The 27,551-nt window shown below is 33.9% G+C and overlaps 1 protein-coding gene across 1 annotated transcript; it reads right to left on the minus strand.

The window, feature by feature from the left end:
• Positions 1-554: 554 nt before the first annotated feature.
• Positions 555-27,551, minus strand: LOC116166756 (J domain-containing protein-like). The gene is made up of 4 exons (XM_031481855.1): positions 27,221-27,551; positions 27,038-27,139; positions 7,720-7,836; positions 555-1,702 (listed from the first exon to the last, which is right to left on the minus strand). The coding sequence occupies exons 1-4, from the start codon at positions 27,305-27,307 to the stop codon at positions 1,490-1,492; spliced, it is 519 nt and encodes a 172-aa protein (XP_031337715.1). The 5' UTR covers positions 27,308-27,551; the 3' UTR covers positions 555-1,489.

Genomic DNA, 27,551 nt, shown 5'->3' on the forward strand with positions numbered 1-27,551 from the left:
GCTTATAAGGTACTCTGGGCTACCTGTTATTAACGTTGTAGGGGTAGATATTTTTTTACGAACGAAAAAAATTGTGGTTTTCAGTGCGCTCTAGCACCGTACCGCTTATCGGAAAACCAACGCGGCTGATGTATTTTATAGGAAATGTTATCGATTTAAATGTTGTAGGCTAGATTGTAGACCTTCGAAAAGCACATTGTCTACTAAACTAAAAAAAGTGGAAAGATTGCGTTTACTGCTGTGAAGCAGGCCGCATCACGCATGCATGCTGCAAGCACAGATTTAAATACTCTAAATCTGTGCTGCAAGGCAACAAACTTGAAATTCAGGTTCAGTACCTTCTCCTATATTGGATAGTCGAGAAAAAACTCTCAATTTTGGTACTTCCCTCTAAAGACTATTCAAATAAGTAAATAAACCAATTAATTAATTTAAAAAAACCTTTCTGATTGTTAGGGAAATGACTTCCAAAAGAACTGCAAATTCACATCCATTTTTAGGAAGCAAGGAGGTAACTTTATTACTTGGTTAATTGAAAACCAACTTTAAAAAAATCTGATTAAGGAAGATATAATTTATTTCTTCACGTTACAGATATGATGTGTTCACGGCCACAATATTAGAACGCTACATTTATATAACATTAATTGATTAAAACTCGATCTATTACGATTGCTACTCTTTTTAACATAAATTATAAATTTCTCTAGCACTTATACGTTAATACACAATAATCATATAACATATTACAATCGCTATACCTTAGTGGCTAGGACAAAGACAATAAACACAACAGTAACACTGAATAGGTACTCACAACAATTAAACAAAATCTTTTTAACGCTATTGTAATAAAGAAATGAAATTAATACGTTTTGGTAAAAGCTAGTGCGATAAAAATGCGTAACCTGTGTTCTTCCCATTCTAGGTAGACCTACCTAAATCCTCTATTCTGACTAACCTATATCTTCCAAATACTTGTTAGGTATGAAAACTAATATCACATTTATAGTAGTAATCATTTTTCTTAAAATTAGTGATTAGGTACCCTAAGTATATTATTTTAACACAGAAGACCAATACCATTTAAGCTAACAAATTAACATTTATCAGAGGGGGGAACAACTAGAAACTACTTAAACATTATCCAACGCAATAAATATAGTTGTAGATAGGTACTACAAAACAGAACAATATAAAAGTATATTATCTTTCCAATTCTTGTAATATTCATATAATAATAATATGATAAATTTCAATTTTGTTAATTTCTTATAAGTAGGCATAATTACCATTTGTATCATCTATTCATATATGTGGTCCACTTCGACCCTGCATTGTTTAACGGTATTTTTCTTTAGAAAAATACAATAAATGAATTTATATAAACAAGAATTAGGTAGTATAAGACCACTTAATATAAATACGGGTACACACATTTAGACAAAATGGACGTGTAGTTATAGTATAATTGACTAAAGGAGGTGAATTAAATTTCGTAATTTCTGAACTTGTTAACGATCTCACTTGGCGCTTCATTACCCCATGCGGAGGTTCGGCCGCCGTAATGTAAATTAGCACCCCCTTCAGAAGCTCGACGATGCGCGGGACTTATGCCGGTTCCCAAACTGGATGGGCCAGAAGATCCACCTGAATCTGGTAACATACGATCCTTGGTCTTTGGCGTGCTCCAATGCATAGACTATAAAAACAAAAGGTTTGAGTATAGTTATTTAAACACAGACTTATTAAAGTTCAACATGAGCTAAAAATCGTAGTAATCTTGTGAAGATGTTTTTCCTTATAATAATATTTTTTTCGTACTTCCGAGACTAAAGTGACAACTTCACTCCATTATGGCAAGTACTGAAGTGTCACTTTTTGTACCGCCGGGATTAAATTTTGCGAAAATCCCGGAAGGATGAAATTACTAACAAAACAATTTCAGTAGGTTGTTCCACATTTTGTATGCGCCACTACTTCTTAAACGCATCGTACTGCTGTTCATACAGTTTTTTGGATTTCGGTGGTATCAATTCTTTACCTACTTTGGCTGCTTTTTATCAATATCAAATACACCTTTGTCACCCACCATCAAAATTATGACACTGGCAATGACAGTTCCTATGGTAACTTGTTGAGCAGCGATTTTTTGAAAAAACGCGTTCTCTAACTCCATACAGATTAAGTGTTTCAGTTTCGGAAGTACGAAAAATATCGTATATACCTTGCGACTGAAGTAGTGGTCTTAATCCCTCAGGTAAATTATGGCCCTCCCTTCGGTCGGGCCATAAACTTTACCTTCGGGATTAAAAGTACTACTTCAGTCCCGCGGTATATAATATACTATTAACTATGTAAGTAATTTGAAACATTTGAAACAAAGTTGTTGCTTTATCTGAACCAACTTGGCAATTTTGTTAATTGAGCAGAAGCTGACCAACGAAACGAACGTTAAGTGTTGTTTAAAAATACATTTTTCTATGATCGCCACCTCCCGTATTGGAATGTTCTGGTTTTTAGTATACAATCAGCAAGTTCAAAAGTGAATTTCGGAACATAATTAACTACTTGAAAGGTGGTTTTAATAATTTCATAGTTAATTCTTCGGAAAAAACATATACAGCAATTTCATAGTGCGCAATTCTGTAATGTAATTTTCATCTATATGCCACGAAGCTGAATGAAAGATGTTTATGCTGCATGGTGGGGTTCCAATCATTAGTTATGAATATATTAGTCCTAGAAGACTATTTGAAAGGGGTTGGTGATATATTGGATTGCGATTCATGTTCAATTTTACCAAAAGACCCTCTTCCCACAAAGCTTACGTAAATTAGTAGGTATACTTGCACCTCGACTTGCACGACCAAGAATTGTAGTAACCAATGTTCTAATAATGAAATGTGAATCATAACCCGATCAGTTGTGGTAGACAACAGGTGTCATATGAGAATCGGTGTACTTTAGATTACATTCCGAATGTGATGGTCTTTGATATTTACCTGTAAAGTGGTTATGATGTCAACCTTGTAAAATTCTGTAAATAGTTTCAGACAAATGTGATAAATTTTCGCATTTAGAAAATGTTGAAACTGACTAGGAGTTAAATTTTCCATAGAAATAATTATGTTATTGATGATTTCATTAGCTCACTGTGCAATTCTATAGTGTTCCTTAACAAATGTATGGAATCATTGCCCCTATAGCACTTAAATCGTGATAAAGGATCATTATATGAACACTATAAATAATAAGCAATGCCGAACGGTATATGTTTAGAATGAAAAATTTCTGCACTTTTCTGTAATACTTTCTAAATCGGCATAAATTACAAATGGCATTTTGTCTTGGAAACGAAAATACTGTTCTGCTTCAATAGACTTCCTAACAGCGCATTCATTTATTTGATTAGTACAGTATGTTTCTAAAGGAGAAGATCTGTTGAAAAATGGTTGAAGCACCTGTTACATACAACTTTCCTATACTGTCTATTTGATTATTGTTTAGAAAGGAGAAACGACATACTCTTAATCCAGGCAAAATGATAATCCGCGTATCTTTTTACATTCGATGTATCAGTCATAGAACCTATCGATCTTATGTTTAATATACAGTACTAAAAGGCGGATACGCTCTTTATCACTTTTTTGAATATTACTTAACGTAAATTGTTAATTGAAAGAATAAGAAGAAATAATTAGATTTTCGTTGGCGGGATGAGAATTGCTGTGCAATGAAAAAGTTGGATACTTTATCGAAAACGCAGCCTTGCAATTTACTGTTTTACTTTTATTTTAAGGTGCTTTCGAAGTGACGCAGGTGGTGTAAATAAATGGCACGTTGGCGGTTTAATACCTTTTTGTAAGTGGGTTTAGGTGGGCGTACTGCTAATGTTTCTAAAACACCAACACACCACTCAATCACACACGAATTTCATATAAAGAAATTTTATCTGTAAAATTTTTCTCAAAGAGCCACTGTGATTTGTTTAACCGAATAAGTTATACAGTGACGCTGTTAATTCAGAATGAACTCCATTTTACTCTCAAAATACATCGTATCTGATGTCCAATTGAAAATTCAATATTACCAGAAATGCGGAGTCTTTATGTTACTTACGTGGAATGATTTTATTGTGACGATAAAGTTACCAAGTACCACCCATTCCATATTGCATTAGTAAGGGAATTTATTTTAAATTTATTATTTAGTAGGTTTGGATTTGTATAAAAAGTTCAAATTTGTTTATTTACTAACGTAAGTATCGTGGTAATACAGTCACTAACGCTTTTGAATAATAAACACTCGCAACACAATGACAAAATGGGTTGCAACCTTCTAATTCTACGGCAAAATTGTCAGCCTGATTATTTTCAAACCCTTTTCGATTTCGTAAGTTCGAACAACGAAGAGGTTGTCGTGAGCTTTTTCTTAGAAGTGGGTGGTGTCAACCCTCTGTATTGCGTTGCCACTGGTAATGAGTAAAAGGGCAGGGTTGTGTTTTGTGACAATCGTTACCGTCCCACGAAATGTTACAAAAACTTGAAAGTAACCCGCATAGAATTCCTTTGTGAGATATTGACAACAGTAACATTATAAAGAATTTGGTCGGTTGGTTTTCTTTTGAGACAGCTCTAAAGGTAATTCTAGCGTGCCAAAAAAACGAACTCTTTAAAAAATATTGTTACACCCAACCAACGTAGAATCTTTTGTATGTTAATTCACGCCAAAAAAATCAATTCTTCGAAATCATGAAAAAAAAAAACAGATACAAAATAACAGTAAAAAGTTGGTAGACTCCTCCTCTGAGTACCTGTCCATAAACATTTGCTAGTACGTATTTAAAATAAATGAACAGCTGAAAATGTCTCATTTGTACGTAAACGTCTTAAAATGGGAGTTTCTTTTTTAATTTTTTGCTCAGTAAAGGGACGGCGCGGTTTTACTCTTTAATACCGTTTAATACCGTCAACTGTCAAGATTCCTGTATTATTATATTAAGGTATTTGGTAATACTAATGAAGGCCTACGGCAGCTGGTTTTATTATAACTCGTCTCTAGGAAATCATTGAATATTAATGTGAAATAATTTTGAAGGCACGTCTTTTGGAAATCGGAATATTTTGTTTTTTTTTCAGCTAGTTCGGTAAGTTAATTTTCCCGCATGAGCACTTTGTTTGCAGCACGACCGTAGGGAGAGCTGCATTTATAGTGCTAGTTAGGTACATACTTGTTAGGTATTACCTGAGACAGATGCCTAAAAAATAGGAGGTTGCTCGATCAAAATTAATTAATTTTATTATTACATCTGCTAGATGTTCTCCTCTTTCGTTTCTAGTAAAAAGGTATACAAATTTAAAAGTATCTACGTCACCTACATTAGAACTGCGAAAAATATTACATTCAAACTGTTTGTATTAAATCAAGTGTAAAGTTTAATTTTGTAACGCCAAACAGATGACACCTTATAGCTTTCCACAAAACTTTTCCTCCAATTTGCACATATAAGTAAGTAGGCGTTTGTTCTCCCAAGTGTTACATAAACTTCAGCACAATCTGGAGTCAAGTTACACTAAAACGAGCAGGAAATGAAACTTATACGAATAATATGTAACAGGGTGCTATTTGCATCCCGTATTAATTGATTACCTGAAAATTATCACAAAAATACTGGCTGACCAAGCCATATAACATATCAAGCAGGAACTTTTATCTAATGTCCTAAGGCGATGAAAGTAATTAATGTACTTATTACACCTGCAAATAGTTATTATCAAATAGTTTTATGTGATAAGACAAGTGTTATAAGACGGGAAAATAGTGAGTTTACGGAAGATTTGCGGGTATTGATGAACATTGAAATTGTTGAGGGTATATTTAATTTAGGTAGTATTTGGGTTTAATTTTAGAATTAAGTACGTTGTGTGCTGTTGCTGTTAAATTTTGTGTTTACGAACCCAGTAAATTTAGTCTTGTCTAATTTGGGCAAGCCGAGTATGCTATATAAAATTGTTTGTAAAAATAAACGTAATTAAATTTTGTTTGTAAACCTAGGTTTTGGTGGCCTTTTGAAGTAATTTTCAGTAATTTGTGTTTTTAGGTGGGTCATACTGGGCGATCAGGTGGTTAACACAGCAATTATTTTTAACACTCGATAACGTGGAGAGGAATTTATGGTATGATCTCAAGGAAAATTTATTTGACAGTTAACTTCAATAAAGAAAAGAGTAAAAATACTAGTTAGGTGTTGTGTTGTGCGGTTTATCTGAATTGGAATTATTTTTGTGCGAATGGAAGGTAGAAGAGTGGAGGGAGTGTAGAAATGGTAGAAGGTTCGTTTGATACCTACTGTTAACAGATGAAGGAAAGAATGCCAGTCGGAAAATTATAATGCAAATGCATAAAGAAAATAAGATAATTTTATTAATTTTTGCTCTAAAATAATTTGGGGAGCCAATAATCGCATATTATGAGTTTTACATTGAAATCCCTATGTTGCGTTACGCAAGTCACCACCCTGTATATTTCATTTATTAGGAAAAGAAAATTCAAATTTCAAATACTTGACAGATATCTGCAATCGCTAACATTAAAGTTACTATAATCTGGTAACTTCCCTCATTTTTGGGCAAAAATCATGCGTTTTTTGATTTGTGTATTTAAGAATTGAACATAGGATATTTGTATGTTCGGGGGTAAAATTCATATTATGAGATAGGCCTGTTCACGGAAAAGGTGCAGGTGATTTCAAGTGTAGAATTCAGCCCAGTTGATCAAGAAAGAATTACAGTCATTTGAGTATTGACTCGTAAGTTCATTATTTTATTGTAGGATTAATTTTATTGCAATATGTTATTAATGCACTTATTTTCTGGCCGCCAAAGGGATATTGAAATAACGATAACATTCCCAATAAAAGAACGCATTTCTTTAATAAGCCCCAATGAAGTACGAGTAGTAACGATGTTTGTTCAATAAAAACAGTGATAACCAGATAAGTAAATTATTAATCTTGCATTATGCACACCATTATATATTTGTATGTACAAGATCATGGTCTATCATCAGTGACGTGCGATAAAAATCCCTGCAAATTAAAAGTATCCCTTAAACCTATTACATTTGTAAATTAGGTCATTAGTTTAGTAGTATGCGCATCAGTAGGTATACCGACATGTTCCAATAGGAAATAGATTTCATCTCAACTTGTGAGAGAGGTGATCAGATGTTAATTTTAACCAGAATTGAGAAATGTAACAAAATAATACCGTATTTTCTAATTTTCCTGTATCTTTCCATTTTGCTCTGAATTTAACAAAAATTGTCAAATTCCGTGATGGATGAGACGTTAACGCGCTCCGTAGGTATACTTCAGGGATGGTTAATGTTGCACTTAATATATTACTGTCGATAATAATATTCTTATTTTATTACATAATGTACTAAGGGATTAAATACCACAATTAGCGGAGAACTAAATTTTGCGAAGGAACTATGCTCTGTTTAATCCTGTGGGTTACGTGGAGCTCAAATAATTACCTCTGTGAGACAGGTCGATTGTTACCCTGATGATCAACATTCACGTCTGAATAGTCGAATATTGTAGAATTGTCTCAACTTCTTATTTCACAGGCAAATATTTCGATTTGAACTAATAATAATAGTAAAACTGCTGGAAAATAGCTTTCGAAAGTGTAATAAAAAACGATTACCTACCTGATGAACGTGCTCTTTCATTCCTAACCATTGTTTATAGCTGATAGAAATTCCGCTGTTCCTCCATTTGTCGTAATTCAGCTTCTTCGAAGGATCACAGAGAGTGTCTTTAGCTTCCTGAAATCAAGGAAATCTCATTAAAAAGTAATTTAGTGGAAATTTCACAACTTTATTAGTTTGTAACAGTTTAACTTCCTGAGTGAGAGCGGTTATTAAAGATTCGTCTGGTATGAAATTTTACTTTGTAGTTAATATAAGTACTCGTCTTAAAAGATTTATTTGGACACCCTCTAATTTAGAGGTAATAAAATCCATCATTACACCTTATCTTCAACAACTTGTCTATTGGTCGTAAAACGAATTTTTAAGATCCTTGCGGTAAATGTTGGACAATGTATGTATTCTGCAGGGTGTTTTTTTCGGATGTTTCTCGGAAGTATTGCAGTCTTCCGAGATCAAATTTAATTGTCTTTCAGAAAAAGTGCGTAGATAACTAGATATGTCGCAAAATCGAATTTTTAGATATTTCTGTCAGTGCATAATTTTGATACAATAGCAAAAATCTGCAAAAGAATAAGTTTAGTTAGAAGTTTCTGGAAAAGGATTACGGTAGGTACTAATTAGAAAATGTGAAAAAATGCCCGAAGTAGCTAGCGACTTTATTGCTTTAAACCGCAAATCACTATTTTTTGTTGTATGCTCAGATTTCACGTGAAATCTTGTTTCTTTCCAAACATACCTTGTAAGTGCTATTTTTGACGTCTAAATCAAATTCAGAAGCTTTTCAGTGATTTATATGATTTCTGTGATAAAATAAAGTTTTGTAATATGCACAACGATAAAGGGAAACCAACCATCTCGTGAAAGCTAATTCACTCGATGGTTAAAATAAGAAAAACTATTCATTCATTGTTTCAATCGATCGTGATTGGTGCGTGGTATTTGTACTTCGGCACTGAGTGCCTATTTTTATTTCAGCTTGATTGTTTGATTTTGTCGAATAATTTTGTTTCATCTGTAAATGTTCTATGTTGTGTTTAATGGAAACCGAATTACGACCCAGGAGATAAGATAAGAAATTTTAAAAATAAAGGAAAATAAAATAAAAACTTCAAACAAAGGATAGATGCAGGCCAATGGAATCTTTTGAATTTACAGAAAGAATTAAAAAAAGATTTTGTTAGTAGGTACGTGTGTTTAATTGAGCTAGCTGGATAGGTGTTGGTGGGTGGTTCAGTGATCGTTTGCAATTGCACATAGCAGTATATAAGACAATAAGAAGTGACAAGCAAGAAATTTCAATCATGTGCTTTAGTTAAATATGGACGATGCGTTCAAGAGGTAAGAGTAATATATGCTGGCCTGATTTCTCTCTTAACACATTCGTAGTGAACTCACTCGGGACAAACTTTTATGATCATTTTCACCAGTTTTATAGACGCGTCAGCTTAAGTAATTGCAGTGCAAATTAAGAATGTTAAATAAATACAAGAGCTTGTATCTGATATGTCAAATAAAATCGCCTTTGCTTTCGTGTTAAGGTCAATAGTTTTAAACGCGCCGTCCTGTATAGGTTTAGATATATATAGTTAGACCATATGATTTCCCTATTAATCCTAGCTTTAGGATGTGTTAGGATACAAATACGTAAATCAGTTGTTCATTATGTAGCAGAGACGCAACAAAACAAAGAGAAGTTAATTAAACTTTTTTTAACTTAAATTAATTTATGCAGCTGTGCTGTTTTGACGTCGAACAACAGCAAAAAGACCAAGTAAATGTGTTATATTCTTTTGTTAGAACGGGTAAACGTATTTCTACTCTTTTAATCAGGATAATTATTTTCTGTCGACATAAAAGTTAACCCCTGTCAAACTCACGGTATTCAATTATACTGTGGCACAAACAATGCATTAAAAACTAAACCGACATCTCATCTATTAGTTACACATCGATACTTTATTTTTGAACGTAATAATTATTTACGTGTATTTATGCTTCTATGCGACATGAGTTCCAGAAAACGAATGTGGTAAATCTAATGACGTACATAAAATTCGTTTACCTCTAAATGTGAAAAAAAGCGCACGAACAGGTCCTAATCAGAAGCGATAACTTTCCCCTATTCCCAAGGTGTAGGACAGGCAACCTTGTTTTCCAAGGGGCCAAAATAAATTTTTGCATATGCGCCACGGGTCACAGTTGAAAATCCAAATAAAAAGTATGTTGTTATTGACGCGCCAATGTTACCTATTGTAATCTAACGGCGTTAAAAAGTTTATTATATTATTATTATCATTACTACCTGTCTGAATATTTTAAAAGAAATTTTTCCTTGTAACCAAGAAGGTAATAAGTTTTCCATTTAAATTCAATATTAAGTACCGCAAATCTTCTAACTGAGTTAAATATGTAAATTTTGAGCTTTCAATTTCTTTTCCTATATATTTCTATACTTCTATTGTTCATTTAAGGCAGTTGTTTACCAGTAAAATAGACAGAAGCCACTGATATGGCAGTAACATTTTGGGACATTGGATCTTTCGATGAAGCTTTGGAGGGCTGTAAATGAAGGCCGAAACTGATCGATTGATTTAAATTTCAATATATATATATATCAATATTTTTGATTTTGTGTATTGATTTGCCATCAGTGTTGTCAAAGGATCAATTTTTAAATTTTCAGGTTGGATCCAAATAAATCCATTTTACTAAGGAAGTGGTATTCAAGTATGTCAGTGAAGTTGTGGTAGCCGTGGACACATTTTTGGCAGAAAACGAACATTCCTGTAAAAAGTAAAACTTAATAAAGCGATCAGGAAGTTCCCCACCCTGAAATCTAACCCCTGTTACAAAAGGGTAAAATTCAAAAAACTGTAATTTAATAGGGTTTAATTTGACGCAAACTTTTGATCTGGGATTCGGATAGGAAAAGTACGGAGGTGTAGAAAGGACATACAAGTTATTCTTTTTATTAATTTTCAGCTTCAACTATTTTACACGTGTATCCTCGCGTGTATCTACAAATTCGAAAGAGTTGCTAGGTCTTGGAAAAGAATTTACGTCAGACGAATTTAGGAATTTACAGATTTTTCTGGGAATGTATCGGTTTCACGGTATTAAGCGATTCAATACATTTCAAAAAGACCTTAATATGCAAAATACTAAAAGCATTGAAGTTTTCCCAAAATTGTTTAACTAAAAGTCGACGCGTCGTAATTTATTATTATGAATTATCAATTCCTGATCCTGATTCCTGGAAATCTATTTAAATTTGGCAAAGTTACGTATTTTCATCCTTAACAAAATGCAGTTTTGAAATTGAAAAAACCAAATTTTGTAAAATCGTTTTTATTTTTTACTGAAGTTATTTAAAAAGATATTTCGAAATAAATGACACATTATTACGGCCATTTTTTTCCCTCTATAAGATTCCACTTTTAAATTTTATTTTGGACGTTTTGTGTAAAGTGAACCAACATCAACTTTGTTTTTTCTTATGGAAGTCATTTTTACTTTTTATGTCATTTGATAAAGCATTTGTCTCTGATTTCAAAATGTAAACATCTTTTAATCAGAAATAGTGTTATTAATTTGTAAAAACGCAAGAAACTATGTACGTACACTACCCAAGCCAAAATTTTCTAGACAAAAAAGAAGATATTTTAGCAATATTAAAAAATTGTGATGTTTACATTTTTGAAATCAGAAAAAAATTATCTATCAAATGCCACGAAAAGTAAAAATATCTTCCATAATAAAAACAAAGTTGATGATGGTTAACCGGAGACGAAACGTCGGATTTAAAATTTAAAACTAGCATCTTGTAGAGGGGAAAAAGTGCTCATAATAATGTGCTATTTAATTTGAAAAAATTGTTTAGATAACATCAGTAAAAAATAAAAACGATTTTGCAACATATCGTTTTTTCCGGATATCTCCGAAAGTAGTCGGAATTTTCAAGTTTCAAAACTGCATTTTGTTAAGCATCAAAATAGGCAACTTTGCCAAATTTAAACGACCTACCTATCTCTTACAGTTCCTGAGATCCCCATGGTCGCCCTCGAATTTGAATCAGCCTGTATAGTAATGAAGAGCTTAAAAAATGATCTTAGTGCATACGGAATGTGAAAGGAAGCTCTAGAATCGTCTAGCATGTTGCTAAGGGATTTCGAGTATGGAACTTCCAAAACTTTTTAGCTCGTAGAGCCTTGGATTGCATTTTTCCGAAAATTTAATGTGCGTTTCAAGCGCGCGCTAGACCATATATAAACTTAGAAAGCTCTGGCAGGACATAAGAAAGCATGATGTCCTGGTAAAGCTTACATACTTCTGGTCCGAGACTGGAAAACTCTAGAAACCACTCCGAAAGTCTGTAGGATTATACGATACAATGCTTTGAAAATGCCAATGGAGCCCTGGAAATGGCCTGGAAGGTTACGGTAAGTCTCAGTTCCGTCTAATGTGTTTCAGAGCCTGCTAAGTGTTCAAAAAGTCACCACGAAAAAAAAAGATAGGGTTTTCCATTTTTTTTTAAAATATTGTTGCAAGGCTCATTTAACTGGTTTCTAGGTCCTTCCAGCGCGTTATAGGTCATCATTGCCTGAGTTGGGCATGATTTTATACATTCGAATGCCTCTCAAGCAATTGATCTACAGATAGACAATTTTCTTATTCTAAAAGAGTTATTTTTCCTCAAACGAAAACATGACATTTTCAACTCATTTCATAACACAAAAGTTTGACATTTTAGAAATCATGTGCGTTGGCATTGGCAGCGCATACAAAGCCCTCGTTGCCACTGACAGCGTCAAAAAGGTACTTTGTCTGGCAACAAATCAAACTTTTTTTCAAATAGCAAAGCAAAATTTTTATTAAATTTTTCAAAAAACTTTCTTTTGTGGACAACCTACAAAAATTATGCTCATTTTTTACAAAAAAAAACGGAAAAATAAATCTCACATTTAAAAAACAAAGATATTTTTTTCGAAAAAACGGTTATTTTGATTTCGTTAAAATAAATAAAGGACGTATACGACTCTGAGCTAGAGAGCTATTCTGTCGAGAATTTGGACCCTGGTTTTTTTTTACAGATTTCAATATTTTTATAATTTGAAATTATAAAAAACAGACGTACCTATATTTACATACCAAGAAAATCGAAGTCAATAAAACTGATGCGGAAACGAGTGTTTCAAGGCGTATGCCTTCATGCAAGCAATCGCGAATTGTTGAAGTTACAACTTCAAACTTTAGTTTTGTAAATTTCATAATTGGTCATAACTTTCACATAATCACGAATCCAGTTTGGGAACAGAAGAAACGCTTTTCTGTCAATAAAGATTAATATTTCGGTATTCTCCTGACTTTGATCATCATTTTGAATGGATAGAAGAAAACCAAGTGTTTCTTGAAATTGCGTCCATTCGATGAGAATCCTTTATGATCAAGAGTTAAATAAATGGGACCGTAAATGAGGTAATAAATCATGTAAATATTGCTTTATGTGCAATGCGTTTATGCATCGTCAAGCTTGAACGATTTAGATTTTGCAAATAGAAGTAAGTAGCCAACGCATTTGCAAGCTTACCATCAAACATTAAAATTAAGAAATTCCGAGAAGGATGATCTCAAAGCGTTTTAAAATAGCCTTCGTATTTCGTGTGATAAAAATATATAAATCGCCAATCACGTTGGGGTAATTTAGTGCATTTTGCAATTGACGCAAACAGCTTTAAGTGTTTAACAACAACTATACAGAAATAGATTGTACAAGTGAATGTAATGACCCCTACCTAATTGACACACTGAAACCATTTTAGATGTTTACCAATAACTCATTATTTAATGGACGTTATGATTTAAGCGTCGATACATTTGTCTTGTGTGCAAATTGCAAAGTTAAAGTTGAAAAATGAGTTGCTCCAAGATTACGTTCGCCTGCTCTTGAACTTACACGGCTTTTATGAACATGGTTGGGGTGGAGTATTTTTCAATTCATATCTCGTACAATTCAACACCTTTCTTTATTGCCGCATTCTAACGAATTTTTGTAAAAAATTATCCACTTCCTCATGTTTGGTAGGAATCAAAACTCGAAAATTATAATGTCTATCGATTTCGAAACTTTTGCACATGATACGTGGTGCACCATCAAAAATTGTGGCTGGGCAAAGTAATTTTCTTCTGAATCTGATGATTACGACAAGAAACTGTTGTAGTCAACTTTGGACACTTTTTCCATAAATTTGAGCATTAGGTACTCGTATGTAAGTTTTTCCTACTAATTTTTCATGTGAAAGTGAAAACGAATGTTACGCTTGTGAATCCATTATCTGTTACCTACGCCTTCCTACTGCCCAGTACAAGAAACTGAAATTTCATTACAGTTGAGCCTTCAACGTCTCGCAAAATGCTGAAGTAATTGAAACTAGCCAAAAAAGTTTTAAAAATAACTGGAACCGTCCCTTCTAGAATTATAATTTGCATGACATACAACTTTTAGCGCATTTTTTATTCTCAAATAGTTTTTCGAGCGCCTTTTAAGCTTTTTATAAATCGATTGAGATCTCTCCAATGGGATATCTGGTTTTCAGCATTCTATTCGTACTATCAAGATATTCCTGCATCGCTTAGTCTAATCGCTACCGAAAAAGTCGGTCAAGTCATACACAACGGCCTTTTGTCCGCTCGTTCGAGTGCATTTTACAAACCTATCGATATCTAGATAAAAGAATACCGTAGAGCCTTCGGGTTTTCAGCATCAGTTTTGTACTGTCGAGTTATTTCTGCATCGCTTAATTTGAAAACTGAAGGTCATTGCCGAAGTTCATAATTTATCATTTTCATTTTTATATCACATCCACTATTTCAATTGATTAAGGAAACCTGGGGGATTATTTTCGAGATAAACACAAAGTTAGCTCGTTTGATTTGAATTTGTGTTTGTTTATCCTTTTAGAAATTTGGTAGGTGCGTAATTTTTCGTTATAATTTGCAATTAATATGTGGTGTGGAAATTTAACGGGTGTTGTCCGATTAAGAAAAAGTTTTGTCGGATTGAAAAAACAAGCAGTAGTAGTGCACCGCGAGCTTTTTGTTGAGGTTCTCTTCTTATTAAAGTTCAAAGTTTCTACCGTCCGAACAGTCACCGAAAATTTGTCATCTTATTCATCAAACCAGTTTCGCTTGTTATCTAATTCTCTGCTATAAAACAAAGTGAAGCTTAAAGCTGCCAGGGTTTGTGTGTGAGTTGTTTATGAAGAAAAAATCTGTAAGTAATTATAAGATTTCTTATTTTAATTGTCGACCGCTTGCGTGTGGAGTAATAACTCAAACATAAGCCTTTCTTTCTTTCAAGGATTTTGATTTGATTTTTTCATGTGTGTTTCGGAACAAATTTTTGTCATTGTTATTCAATTAATTGTGGGTTTATTCGAATCCATTTTGCGACCCGGATAGTTTTCATATCAGATTTTTCTTTTCGTGCCCAAGAATTGTCAGGTGTGCAAATCTGTATAGTTAATTCTTTGGAATTTTCGAAAGTTGGTTTTCCACCAACGGACTAATTACAAGTTATTCTTGCGTTACTTACCCTGAAAGCTACTGATGTGCCACATCATAAACGTGCTTAAGTCTATAGTGATGGCCTATCAGACTTTTTAACTTGTTAAAATCTTTAGATATTTTTATTTTTCAATTCACCTTGAGTATTTGTATGTTTTCTGTCCCCACTTGAACACAAATACGTGTATAAATTGTATCATTACTTTATAATCTAAAGATCTAATTGACGTAATAATTGTTTCAAAAGTCCTAATATAAATCGCGAGAGGAAAATCAAGCCCGCGACGTAATCAGCAGAGTAATTGAATCCTTTAATCGGCAAAAAGGAAGTTCGCTGAAGAATTTGGAAGTAATCGAGTCTGCTGGAGCCACTAAATTAAGATCCTTTAGTTTCACTTTAAGATTTTGCTAATCAATTTCGTCCCAATTTATAATATATTATGCTAGGAGTAGGTACTATACAGGTCCTTGTTTTTGACAAGTCTTGGGGACTTTATTGGCACACTTTAGAAAACAATCCAATCGTTTGAACTTTCCCATCCTAATTTGCAACTCATTCAGTAGAGCTGGAGGGCCTGGTTTAGTTTGGTTGCATAAAGTTAAGCTGGTCTAATTGCCTTCCTTGCATTTTACATTTAAACGACGCTTGCTCCATGCATATTAATACCTGCGAAATAGAATAAGTAATAATATATTTAGCAAACAAAGTAGCGTTTCCCCTTTGGATGAAAGGCTCCTGCGCTTGCATTTGACCACAAAGGAACGTAACCGTCTCATTATCTGACGCATATTAAACGTTTCATGTATAACCTTTCGGAAACTGTATAAACATCTGATGTTTTCCTATCAGAAATTTCATTTAATATGTACACACAGAGGGTTAATTGCAGATCAAAGCCAAGTACGTCCTTTCGTTTATATAATGCGCTGCAATATGGTTATTCTGTGAAACTAAACAGATTATCACATTGTAATGTAATAATTTTCTCGTTGACGAAGTGCCTAAAGCAATTTCGACATTTTCCATCGTCAAAATTCTGGACTTCCATGGTGCATAATGATTATTTGGACGTTTTAAAAATACTAATTTTTTGCATTTTAAAATACCCGTGGCGTGCTTTTAATGGTATAATACATAGACCACAAGCTTTAAGCCTGAACAATAAGTAAGCCTTCAATTAAAATAAACAGCAATAAAACTTATCTTTTCAAAAAATAGGCACGCATTAGGCTTGCGTCAATATCCTTCACCATCTACCTTGGTCTCCATTCGCAAAACTAACTGTAACATATTTCCTTTTTGCCAAAATAGACGAAGCTTGCTGAGCTGAGCATTATAAAATAACCAAAATTTTAATTGGTCGAAATATCTAAAATTACTATTGTATTCATACAATACATTTTTTCACGGTAATGCACAATTCTGCTATTCCACTATGATTATACTATTACACCTACAGTGTAAAAACACTTTTTTTATTCAATGATTGTACACATAATACCATAACCAACTATAAAATAGTTATTTATATAACAAGAGCGCGAAGTTCAATTTCGCGCATTGAGACTGAAGGTATTTTGACGAGGCGAAGCCGAGTTAAAATATCAGTCAAATGCGCGAAATAACTTCGCGCTAGCGTTATATACAATATTTTTTCTACAACTGAACCGATTGTTAATTAAATTTGCTGTTTAAGTTCAACTTTGTCACGTGCGCGAAATACTTTTTTTCACTGTTGACGATTTCGCGCACGTTGTCAATAGCAACCTTACCTATTAATTAACCGTTTAAAAATCTAGTACTTCGCGTTTCGAAATCCGTCAGAAAATGACAGGTTTTTTTGACAGTTGTAGAAAAATAAATTTGAGTAAAACAAATAAAATCACGACGTTATTGCCAGTATATGTCAGCTAAAGGATAACATGACACACAAAAAAGGAACCACATTATCTAAGATCTGCACTTATACTTCTGTTATACTAAATTGTGACAAAAATAATCAACAGTGTTAATTAATTAACTGAAATACTTTGAAAATATACTTTTAATTGGCAATTTACTAAAGGATTCTAACGATTGCGTAACACGTTATTAAAAGTACGGTTCTCATGGTCACATTTAATTAAAGGAGCTGAATTTTGGTAGAGACCAGTAGAAATAAAATGACAAAGGTCCCCAGAGATCCTATGTGTGCTAAAAAAAATTATTCAAGCTCAAAGGCGCAAATTTTTTTTTGATTTTTCTCGAAACCGGTAGCTTCTATTAAACATACAGTGTGTAAAGCGATGGGGTATACAAGAGGGAATTTTTTTTTGATATTTTTTGCTTGCTTTGAAAGTACCAATAACGTTTCGATAATCTAAAATTTATTTATAGAAATCTGGAAAAATAATAAAATTAATTTTTTTTATTGAAAGTTATCATTCTACATTATAATCAAGATAGCGTATTGTTATCAAACCACAAACAATCGAAACGTTATTGGTACTTTCAAAAAGGAAGCAAAAAATATCATGAAGAATAAATTTTTTTCATAGATCGCTTTACACACTGTATATTTTCGACAAAAAATTATGTACAAAAATAGTACTCGCCATTTTTTTCCTAAGAATCACCATTCCTAAGAAATCGCGATTCTTAAAGTTGGAGTTACTTTCTACATGATATGCACACATTTTCACACCACCTGTGAGGTAGTGGCACTGGGTGCGTTTTTTAACGTGATTTCTCCGGTAGGTCTACTCCACGATCCGTTATGACGGAGTTTTATGGGAAAATGCTGTATTTACTACAGTCTTCGGTCATGGCTTCTTCGATTTCTTCTTCTTGCTGGATGTTCATAAATTGTTCAACTGAAGATCAATCAGCTATCTCTTCATTGATATCAGATGAATATTCGTCTATATTGGATTCAATTAAGCATTCGAGCAAGATTGGCCTTAACAATTAGTGCACACTGGTGAACACAACAACCCTACTCTTCTACAGCCACATTTAGTACTACAACCTTTTTTTACAATTACAAAAAATATAGGCAGTCTAGGAGTTTTTTCGGAGCAGGTGGGAGTATGGTTTGAATCGGTTCCAAAGTATTGTCTGTTAATTTCCAACCCCAGTTTTCGGGGTTCAGTTGATTGTTACCTAACAATGTCTGAACTTGATAGTATACTCGATACAAGTATTAATGAGCAGAAGCCGATGTAGGAGGAAGACAAGATAGTTGTACTTGTTTATTGTTCCGTGTTTTTTTAAAAAATTAGGTTTTTCACAAATGTCAAAAAAAACCTGGATTGAACATCGCGCTTGTAATATAAATAACTAGGTAATCTGTACTTGTCCATACAATTAATTTTTCTTTTGAGCTACATCATTTAAAGTTCTATTATAGGTATAACCTGAACCACTCTATCTCGAGTTAATAGGGTCTTCCTGAAAAAAAATATTGTAACTTTTTTGTGTCTTACTGTAAAGTTTATAACCTGTAATTAAACATCTCATATACAAAACTTTTTTTCCTAATTGCAGCATGTCAATAAACAACATATAATATCGTAAAACTTTCAAATTTTGTCATGCAACCGACGACATGCCGATATTGGCCGAGCGTCGCATACGTCACTACGCGGGTTGCCGATCGGGAGTTATATTAGTGCATGACACTGATAGGAGTTCGATTCGACTTATTATGGCAATCTGCCATAAACTGAGTTCTGACTGGTCCGTAAAGGGGCAGTTAGATAGTCTGCCAAAGGTTGATGTGTTAATGGTCGCCGCCTTTTTCTCGAAAAGTGAGTTTTTCCATGCCACTCGTTTGAGTGGAGTCAAAGCCCAGAAGCAAATCTGTTATGGTTCATAGGAAGTATAACATCAAGTTATGTGTGTATAGTGCAAGGTATAGTGTAGGTACCTAATACAGTATGCACCTTACGGATTTCAACGAGAAAATTAGGGTGTTGGATATGTGGAAGTGAAAATAGAGAAAAATGTGTGCGCTTAAGGGCACAGATATGCCCAGAACAGAGTTCGAAGTAAATCATATTCTGAATTACAATTACAATATTATATATCGATGGATTTTCGTCGATAACTGACTGAAAGTAAATCGACATTATGTACTTTAATTAATTAGAATCGTCTTCACAACAATACAAATGGGATGTTAAACTCGCGGTATCACGTCGAACTTTTTTCGTATATTTCCTGTTGGGACGTTTATATACAATTTATTAGGTTCGCGATGACTTCTGCTATCACACTCAGGTACAAATGCAATAATTATTCGACGCTTTTTTCCGTCAAAACGACGTTTTCTTTCTCTGAATCGATTGTAACCAATGCTACGGCTGAGCGCCAACGCGCGTAGTGACGTCACAGCAACGTGGCGGTCATTCGAAACTTTTCAAACGCCGTTCATTTTAAAATCGTGTTTGCTAATCACAACGATTTCTCTTGACAAAAAAATGACCACTAATTTTTTTAATGTGCTTGGAGTTCATTTTCAAGGTTTTTGAAAAAACGCGGAAAACCCCATTGCATAATGTTACAACAACACAAAACAATGAAAAAATTAGATTTAATCTAAAACAGGAATTTATACCTCAAAGGCACAGTCAAGCTACCGGGGTACTTATATGTATTTGCTATAGGGATATACATTGATATCTACAAATACAGCAAAGAAAAAGACTACGTTTTCCTGTCTTCCTCTGAAATGATGAGTTTTATCGCCACACAACCTAAATCATTAAATTTATATCTATTATATTCAATGCCTACATGTTGCGAGCGTTCACAAGGGTCCTTTTGTGTTGGCTGTGTTGAGGACTGTGGAGGAAGGAGAACCTGGCACACTAGCAGGGCCTCTATGCCAGATTTAGTGGTAAAATTTTTCAAAAGCTTAGTTGTTTTTGAACTCATTTCAATTATCCCAGCAGTGATAATTGATATTCCACATCCCCGCCGGCTATATTACGTTATTTTGAGAATGAAAATGATGAATGATGATATAGGCTAATTTTCGAAACTGCTACGTTTGGAAATGCTGCTCGTAGTAGAACCGTCTCTTTCTGTTGTTTCAGTGTAAACCAACTATAAGATTCACAATCTTGAGTGGAGACGTTCCAAATATTACTATAATTCTTAAATAGGTAATAGGATTTCATAGAATAGGTAGCTTATTTTTTTTATCTCCCATCAATTTCCCTACAACCCAGGTTAATCAAATTAAGTAATAATAATAATAATAATAATAATAATAATAATAATGACATTTATTTCCACGTAATACCAAAACCAAATAAGTATAAAATATATATAAATGAGTAACACATAATGTATACGGGAAATGGGACTACATTCAGTGTTTTGACAACCCTGTTCTTCCATGTAACCCCAACTCGTTATAGGAAAATAAAATATAAATTGTAAATTACGCTAGCACTCAGGAACAAATTAATACTTGAATACAAAGAGAGGAAAGCAAACAAAAATAAAAATACAAGTATAAGTACTAAAATCTTAAGACACACCAGTTCATTTAGGTAGCTCCAGTTTCAGATATTGTCTGATTTTATTTTTGAAGCCAAGAGGTTGAAGATTTTTAAGAGGGGACGGAATCATGTTATACAGCTTACATATATTATATGTGAACGATTTTTCAAAGTAAGCAGTGTGATGGAAAGGGATATTTAGTAGACCTTCTATGGCGCAAATTTAGATTATGTAAGCTAGTTCTATATTCTAAACGATCAGCTAGGTAACTTGGTGTTTGGGTGATAATAACCTTATGGTAAAGAACTAGAGAATGCAACATTCTACGCTGAGACATATTAAACCATCCCACCTCGATCATCTTATGTGAAATGTGATCTCTGCGCCCAATGCCATAAATAAATCTCAAACAAGAATTCTGCACTCTTTGTATACGGGTGGCAGTAGCTGTGTCAATGCATGCATGAAACAAAACATCACAATAATTAAAATGTGACAAAACAAGGGTATCTGTTAGGGTTATTTTGGTTTTAGTAGATAAAAGATGTCTATTCGGATACAAACGCTTTAGAGTAGAATATGCCTTGCGCAAACAATTATTAATATGGCTAACATACTTAAAGTTAGAGTCCATTAAAACTCCAAGATTTCTTGCATCGTGCGACACTTTCAATACCGATCCTTGCACTTTAATCCTAATGAGATCCAAGTTCTGGATTCTAGCTTTATCTCGTCCAAAAAGCAGCACAGTGGACTTTTTTGCATTAATAAATAAATTATGGTTTGTAGCAGTTCGGACAAGCACTTCAAGTTCTTTATTTATTAATTTTATTGCATCAGATGTATCAGACGGTGGGAATGAACAATATACCTGCGTATCATCAGCATACTGATGAAATTTACAGCTTTTAAAGTCCCTGCAGATATTATTTGAATATATGACATATAAAAGTGGCCCCAAAATGGAGCCTTGTGGGACTCCACTATGTACATCAAGTAAAGAAGATTTAATGTTATCCATAAGCACACAATGCTGCCTACTTTCAAGGTAAGAGGTAATAAGTTGTACCGCAGACACATCGAAACCGTAATGATTCAGTATTGATAAAAGAAGCTTATGATTTATAGTATCAAATGCCTTAGAAAAATCTACTAATACCAAAACTGTGAGATATCCTGCATCTGTAGCTTTAATGATATCGTCGGTAATACTAAGTAATGCTGTGGTGCAACTATAATTTTTTCGAAACCCAGATTGGTAAGGTGTTAAAAGATTATACTTAAGAATGTGTTCATTTATTTGATCTTTCATAACCTTCTCCAATATTTTCGACAAAGTGCACAGTATACTAATCGGTCTCAAGTCTTTATAGCATGAAGGATTATTAATTTTAGGAATAGGCTTGACATAAGCCACTTTCCATTGTGAAGGAAACGTATTGGTGTAGAGGCATTCATTTATAATATGCGTTATAAAAGTAGGATAAATGGATTCAGTCTGACCAATTTCTCCTTAAATAAATAGAAATTACCCGTTTTAGCAATTACATGTTGATGTATAGGTTATTACATCATCGATTACCGTTTACCATTGCATAAAATCAATGCTTTTACATTCAATGCTAACGAGAAGTTTTCATAAATAATAGATATGCTTCTGTCAAAATGTAACTAAATTGCGGCCAATTCCACTTATAACCAAATACACGTCATTACTATCAGACTACCCCACAGAAACGATATACGTTTTCCAAAACAAGTTAAAAAGAAAAAGGGAGTCCTTAATAACCTTAAAATAATAATGGACCTGCGTGTTCATCACAAATTAATTGACGTCACATTGACTGCGTTTGTCTATATTTAGATCATTCAAAGAAGTTAACCGAACGAGGTTTAATGAAATTTGTGGTGAGTTTCCTTTTTAGAGGAGCCTACCCAAAATAAAATAAGTACATGCAGAGTATTCCATCTAAAATAAAAATGTAAAGAACTGATTGACTGGACGTAATAACTAAATTATAAAAGAGCTACAGAAATCACATAGAATTGCATGTTATTGGTTCTGGATTGGGTTTCACTGTTTATTGATAGATGAAATATTTTATGTTGTAGAACGAATAATGTTAACAAACATCCCTTGAAAAAGAACGCAAAGAAGGGTTTCGGAAAGGTAGAAAAAACAAAAAGTTTAGGCACACGAAGCGGAGGAAAATCTGAATAATGACGCTTGTGGAAACCTAAGTAATAAAATAATAAGGTGTCACTTGGAATATGTTGGTAAACCATTTTCGACTGGTTTATTTGTAAACATTTATTTGGCTGTCATTAAGCTGATGTTATGATCTATATGTTAGTAGGTGTCTCATGTGTGTGTTATAGTGGGATTAAGGAATTATTAATAAATAAGTTGTAAATCAGCATATGCATGATTAAAGCGCATTTTTGGTAATACAGGTCAGTATTCTATTAGCGAAGTTTAAAATTATCGATCTCACGAGTCATTTTGGCTGCGTTAAATAATTAATTTTATTTAATTTCAATGGCGGGTACGTCTATTTTGCAAAACAAATCACAAAGTAAATAATTAAGTTTTTATACTGGTAGCGCTATTTAACGGTAAACTTATAGCACCTCCGAAAACCATATCGAAATTATTTTCTTAAAATATTATCGATCTCACAAGTAATCTAACTCAAAATAGACTAGAGCCTGCACATCTACACTATAGCAGAAAGCTTTTAATGAAAATTTGAAGTCTATTGTAATTGTTGAGATCTCACCCCGACAGCCGGACAGCCAGCCATAACGAATATAATAGCGTATTTTTTTCAATAATGCGCTAAAAAATATAAACTCGCCAACATGTCCAGCCGTTTTCATATTATAGAGGGTATTAAAAAGTTTGTGGAAGTGTACAGACCCTGGTACAGACAGATGAATAGATGATCAATGATGCAGACTGACAGGTCAGCCTTATTGCAAATTTGTCTACCTGAACCCGTCTAGTTTATTTAATAAACTGGTTTAACTGCTATTGCGTATTTATGTTACGGGTGGCGATTATTCATAATGACCGGTCAATGTGAATATTATGAAAAAGATCGTTTCAAAACTAAAGAACACTACCGTGGCGAAGAACGGTAATGTTTTGACGTCGAATGTGGCACGTCGGCAGTTGATAGTTTCAGATGCAATTTATTTCACCTCTTCCTCAATTTCCGATCATGTACTGTGTGAGAGGCCGATGAAGATGACGAGTAAATAATTGACGATATCAACCACACTCGTTTGGTGTCATTCGAAAGCAGAGAAACAAGGGTTAAAAAAAGGTTACTCGGTGCTGATGTCCCTCAAAGTTGGGTCAACTTTTTAGGAAAGGCGTTCGAAAAACGCCCAAAGTTTTAGCACTTGCCGATCGAAATTGCGTATTTTTGCCATTTCGAACTTATCTAGCGGCGATCTAACCCAAAATGCGCTTTTTGTTTCCCTAAGTTGGCTCCAAGTGGCTACCAATGGCACTACCTAAAATCGAGAAATTTTCGACATGGAAAATAAGTTTTCTGCTTATCGGGAAGGTAACACCGGCACTTCGCGGGCAAATCCGTTCTTCGAGCCGGATCCGAAAAAAAAATTTTTGCGGCCTGGGTTGCAATACGGTAAAAATAAAGCAATCAATCATAGTAAAATTTCGTATAGAGCTAGCCAGTTGTCAAATTTGAATTTTGATTTCGGAAAGAAGAAAAGTTCATCCCCTTCTTATGCAACCCGTTGCAGCCTTGTTTTAGTTTTATTTAAAGTTTCATGTTTTTGTAGACATTGGGATACTCAGCATAAGTAGTAAATTCTTTCTTATTATCTCGTAAGAATTGAAGATGACTACAGTAACAACAACATATTTTTACAATAAAGAACATAAATTGCTTTTTTTATGAAAACGTCATCCAAAAGAGGTTAAAGATGTTACCTACAAGTAATCTTGACACTTAAGAATAGGTAGTTTTATTGAACGAGAAAAAAACGTTGTTCCGAACAGATTGAAAAGTTTTCAGAGGGAATGAGCAGATGTCATCGGGAAGCGCAGAGATTGTAAGGAATTGGGAAATTATGTTGATGCATTCTTTTAAAGGGGTGCTTTGGAAAAGGTTTATATTATAAAATCACCTCAAGATATCAGATTTGGTAATTTCTAAACACTAAACTTGAAATATCTCTAGTCAAAGACAATGGGTTCGTTATCGAATGAACAAATTAAAATGTACATGGATTCTAAGAGTTTCGATCAGCACGTAATGTTGTAGTACTAGCGGTATACCAAAAGATACTGCATTTTGTGATACCAACGTGCCACTTGCTACAGCTGTTCCTTAGAACCATTTAGACATAGACGATTTGACCCGAAGAACACGTGACATTTTCCGTGTGGGTAGAAATGTATTCCGGACAGGATTTAAGGTAGCTTGGTAGGGAAGCCTCTCATGCACTTTCGATGCCCGTAGGTTGTTTTTGTTACCATAAATGATTTCCCTGACCCCAAAAACATAAATCTAGACACCTTACACGCCCCGGCGTGTCTTAGAAATACAATTCGACCAAAAGTCGGCCATTTTTTAAAAATGGCGACTTTTGGCGGACTTCCTACTACCATTGAAATCCTCGGGTTAAAATTATACGAAATAGACACCCAGATCTCGCCTCAAGGCTATATTTAGTTTTTCTTCAAAAATTTTACAATTAATCACCCCCACTGGCCCCACTCCCCTCTAAAATGTACCCACACGAACAACGTTACGTGTTCTTCGTGCCAAATCGTCTAATCGCCGTTTGCACCCAAGTTTGCACCGACAAATTTAAGCGGAGCTTAAAATCCATGGTAACGATGATTGAGACAATGGTTGTCATGGATTTTAAGCTACGCTTAAGCTACCCTCCACTTTAATTTGTCGGTGCAAACGGCCATAAATGGTTCTGTACCAAGTGGCACCTTGGAATCACAAAATGTAGTATTTTTCAAGAATTGCTGTTATATGGAGACATCAGTATTTCTAAAGGTTGGTCTCAGAATATTCGCGTTTATGTATTCTGGGCAAGGCGGATTAAGGAAGAGTTTATAGGAGCAATGGTAAACATTATGTTTGTTAAATGGTAAAGATCTTTTGTTTTAAATTAATTGTTTAACGTTTTCTATAAAATTTGGTAGATGAATTTATCTAAAATTTGGAAATCTTTAGCAGAACTTGTAATGCAGTCGGTTTTTCTTTAAAACCACAACAGTATCTTTATCACCTTCGGTGATTATCTAGTTTACTTTAGGTACCCGTTATCACCATGAGGTCCTAACATACTGAAACTTTCAAACAATGATTTAAATAAAAGTAAGTAATTTTCAGCCCACAATGTAATTATTGTCATCGCCGTCAAATTTCGGTGTTCAGCTCATTTTAAGGTAAATAGTTATATACTAATTAATGTCAGATACGAATTGAAGACAATGCACAAGTCGTTCCAACTTTTCTTCTTTATTAAATAGTGTTATGGGGGAGGTTTAGTGTTTTCTTAGGCCAAAGACGCACGAGTACTTTAATCTCATTTTAAGATATAACAACCAAGAATCGCCACCAAAGAAGTTCAAAATCGTAATAATAATCCGCCTCCATATAGGAATTTTATTGTGAATGGAATCTAAAGCCATATGGATATTAATTATTACTTATAAACAATTTGCCAATTTTAAGAAAGCGTACTTTGGTGACATAATATCTGTGTATTAAATTTAAGATTAAGATCGATAAACATTTATTTGTATGGCCTCTAATGCAATTCAAATTAAACGTAGTAAAACCTGTTATAAATTTTTGTCATTGCTAAAATCAATGCATTCCGGGCGCTAAAATTCATGAGTTTCAATAGGCCTGCATTTCGTACACAAATAATTTTACCTTCGTAAAAAATTCTAATTACACAAATGTGGAAGTTGCTTCAAGACAAAAACTCAACGGAAATAATTGCGGTCACAGTATTTGTATGAATGTAACAGGTGACCTGGGGCTGCAAGCAAATGTGTAATTTAGAAGGTACGACATAATTGAATAAAATTCATTAGTTTATCTCCCAATACCTACACTAAAATTATATCCTGTACAAAATTAATTGGCAACCTGTGGCTTCTACCAGAGAATACGGTCAAATTTAGCAGAATTCCGACTTTACGGCGTACATTTTTGCAATACCTCAGCAGATTATTATAATTGAGGAGGTACTTACTTGCAATTTTTGAAATTTTTCCTCGGCTTCCTTGTTCCCTTCATTTTTGTCGGGATGATATTGTAGCGCACGAACTTTATATTCGGCCGTAATTTGATCTACCTATAAAAGCACACAAATGATTTATTTAAAACGCAAACTGAAGAAAATTATTTTCAGACGTAATGAAAATAGCGAAATTACCGTAGAATTCTCGTCACATCCTAAAATTGCGTAAAAATCCTCATCCTCACTGCGCTGGTAATTTAAAATTTGATCTACAGCACTCATTATTATTAACACTTCACTTGACGAAATAAACGATACAATGACAATACAAGTTACTTCTACGAACTCTGGGAAATTTGTGACGCTGCCGGTGAAAATCGTACAGGAAAACCAAGGGACCTATAAACCAGTGGCACTTACATCGCTTGAGTTTCCATACGCATCCGTGCACGAAACATATGTCGGCAAGTGCACCAAGTATACTAACTCAATTCCTCAGTTAAGTGAAAGTTGTTTTGTTTTATAA

Source organism: Photinus pyralis, unplaced genomic scaffold (assembly GCF_008802855.1).
Source record: "Photinus pyralis isolate 1611_PpyrPB1 unplaced genomic scaffold, Ppyr1.3 Ppyr1.4_LG3b, whole genome shotgun sequence".
Taxonomy (NCBI): domain Eukaryota; kingdom Metazoa; phylum Arthropoda; class Insecta; order Coleoptera; family Lampyridae; genus Photinus; species Photinus pyralis.

Coding starts and splice junctions, on each gene's coding strand:
- LOC116166756 (XM_031481855.1), bottom strand. CDS start 27,307: ATGAGTGCTGTAGATCAAATTTTAAATTACCAGCGCAGTGAGGATGAG. Junction 27,140..27,220: donor GATGTGACGAGAATTCTACG/GTAATTTCGCTA, acceptor GTGCTTTTATAG/GTAGATCAAATTACGGCCGA. Junction 7,837..27,037: donor AAAAATTTCAAAAATTGCAA/GTAAGTACCTCC, acceptor CCTTGATTTCAG/GAAGCTAAAGACACTCTCTG.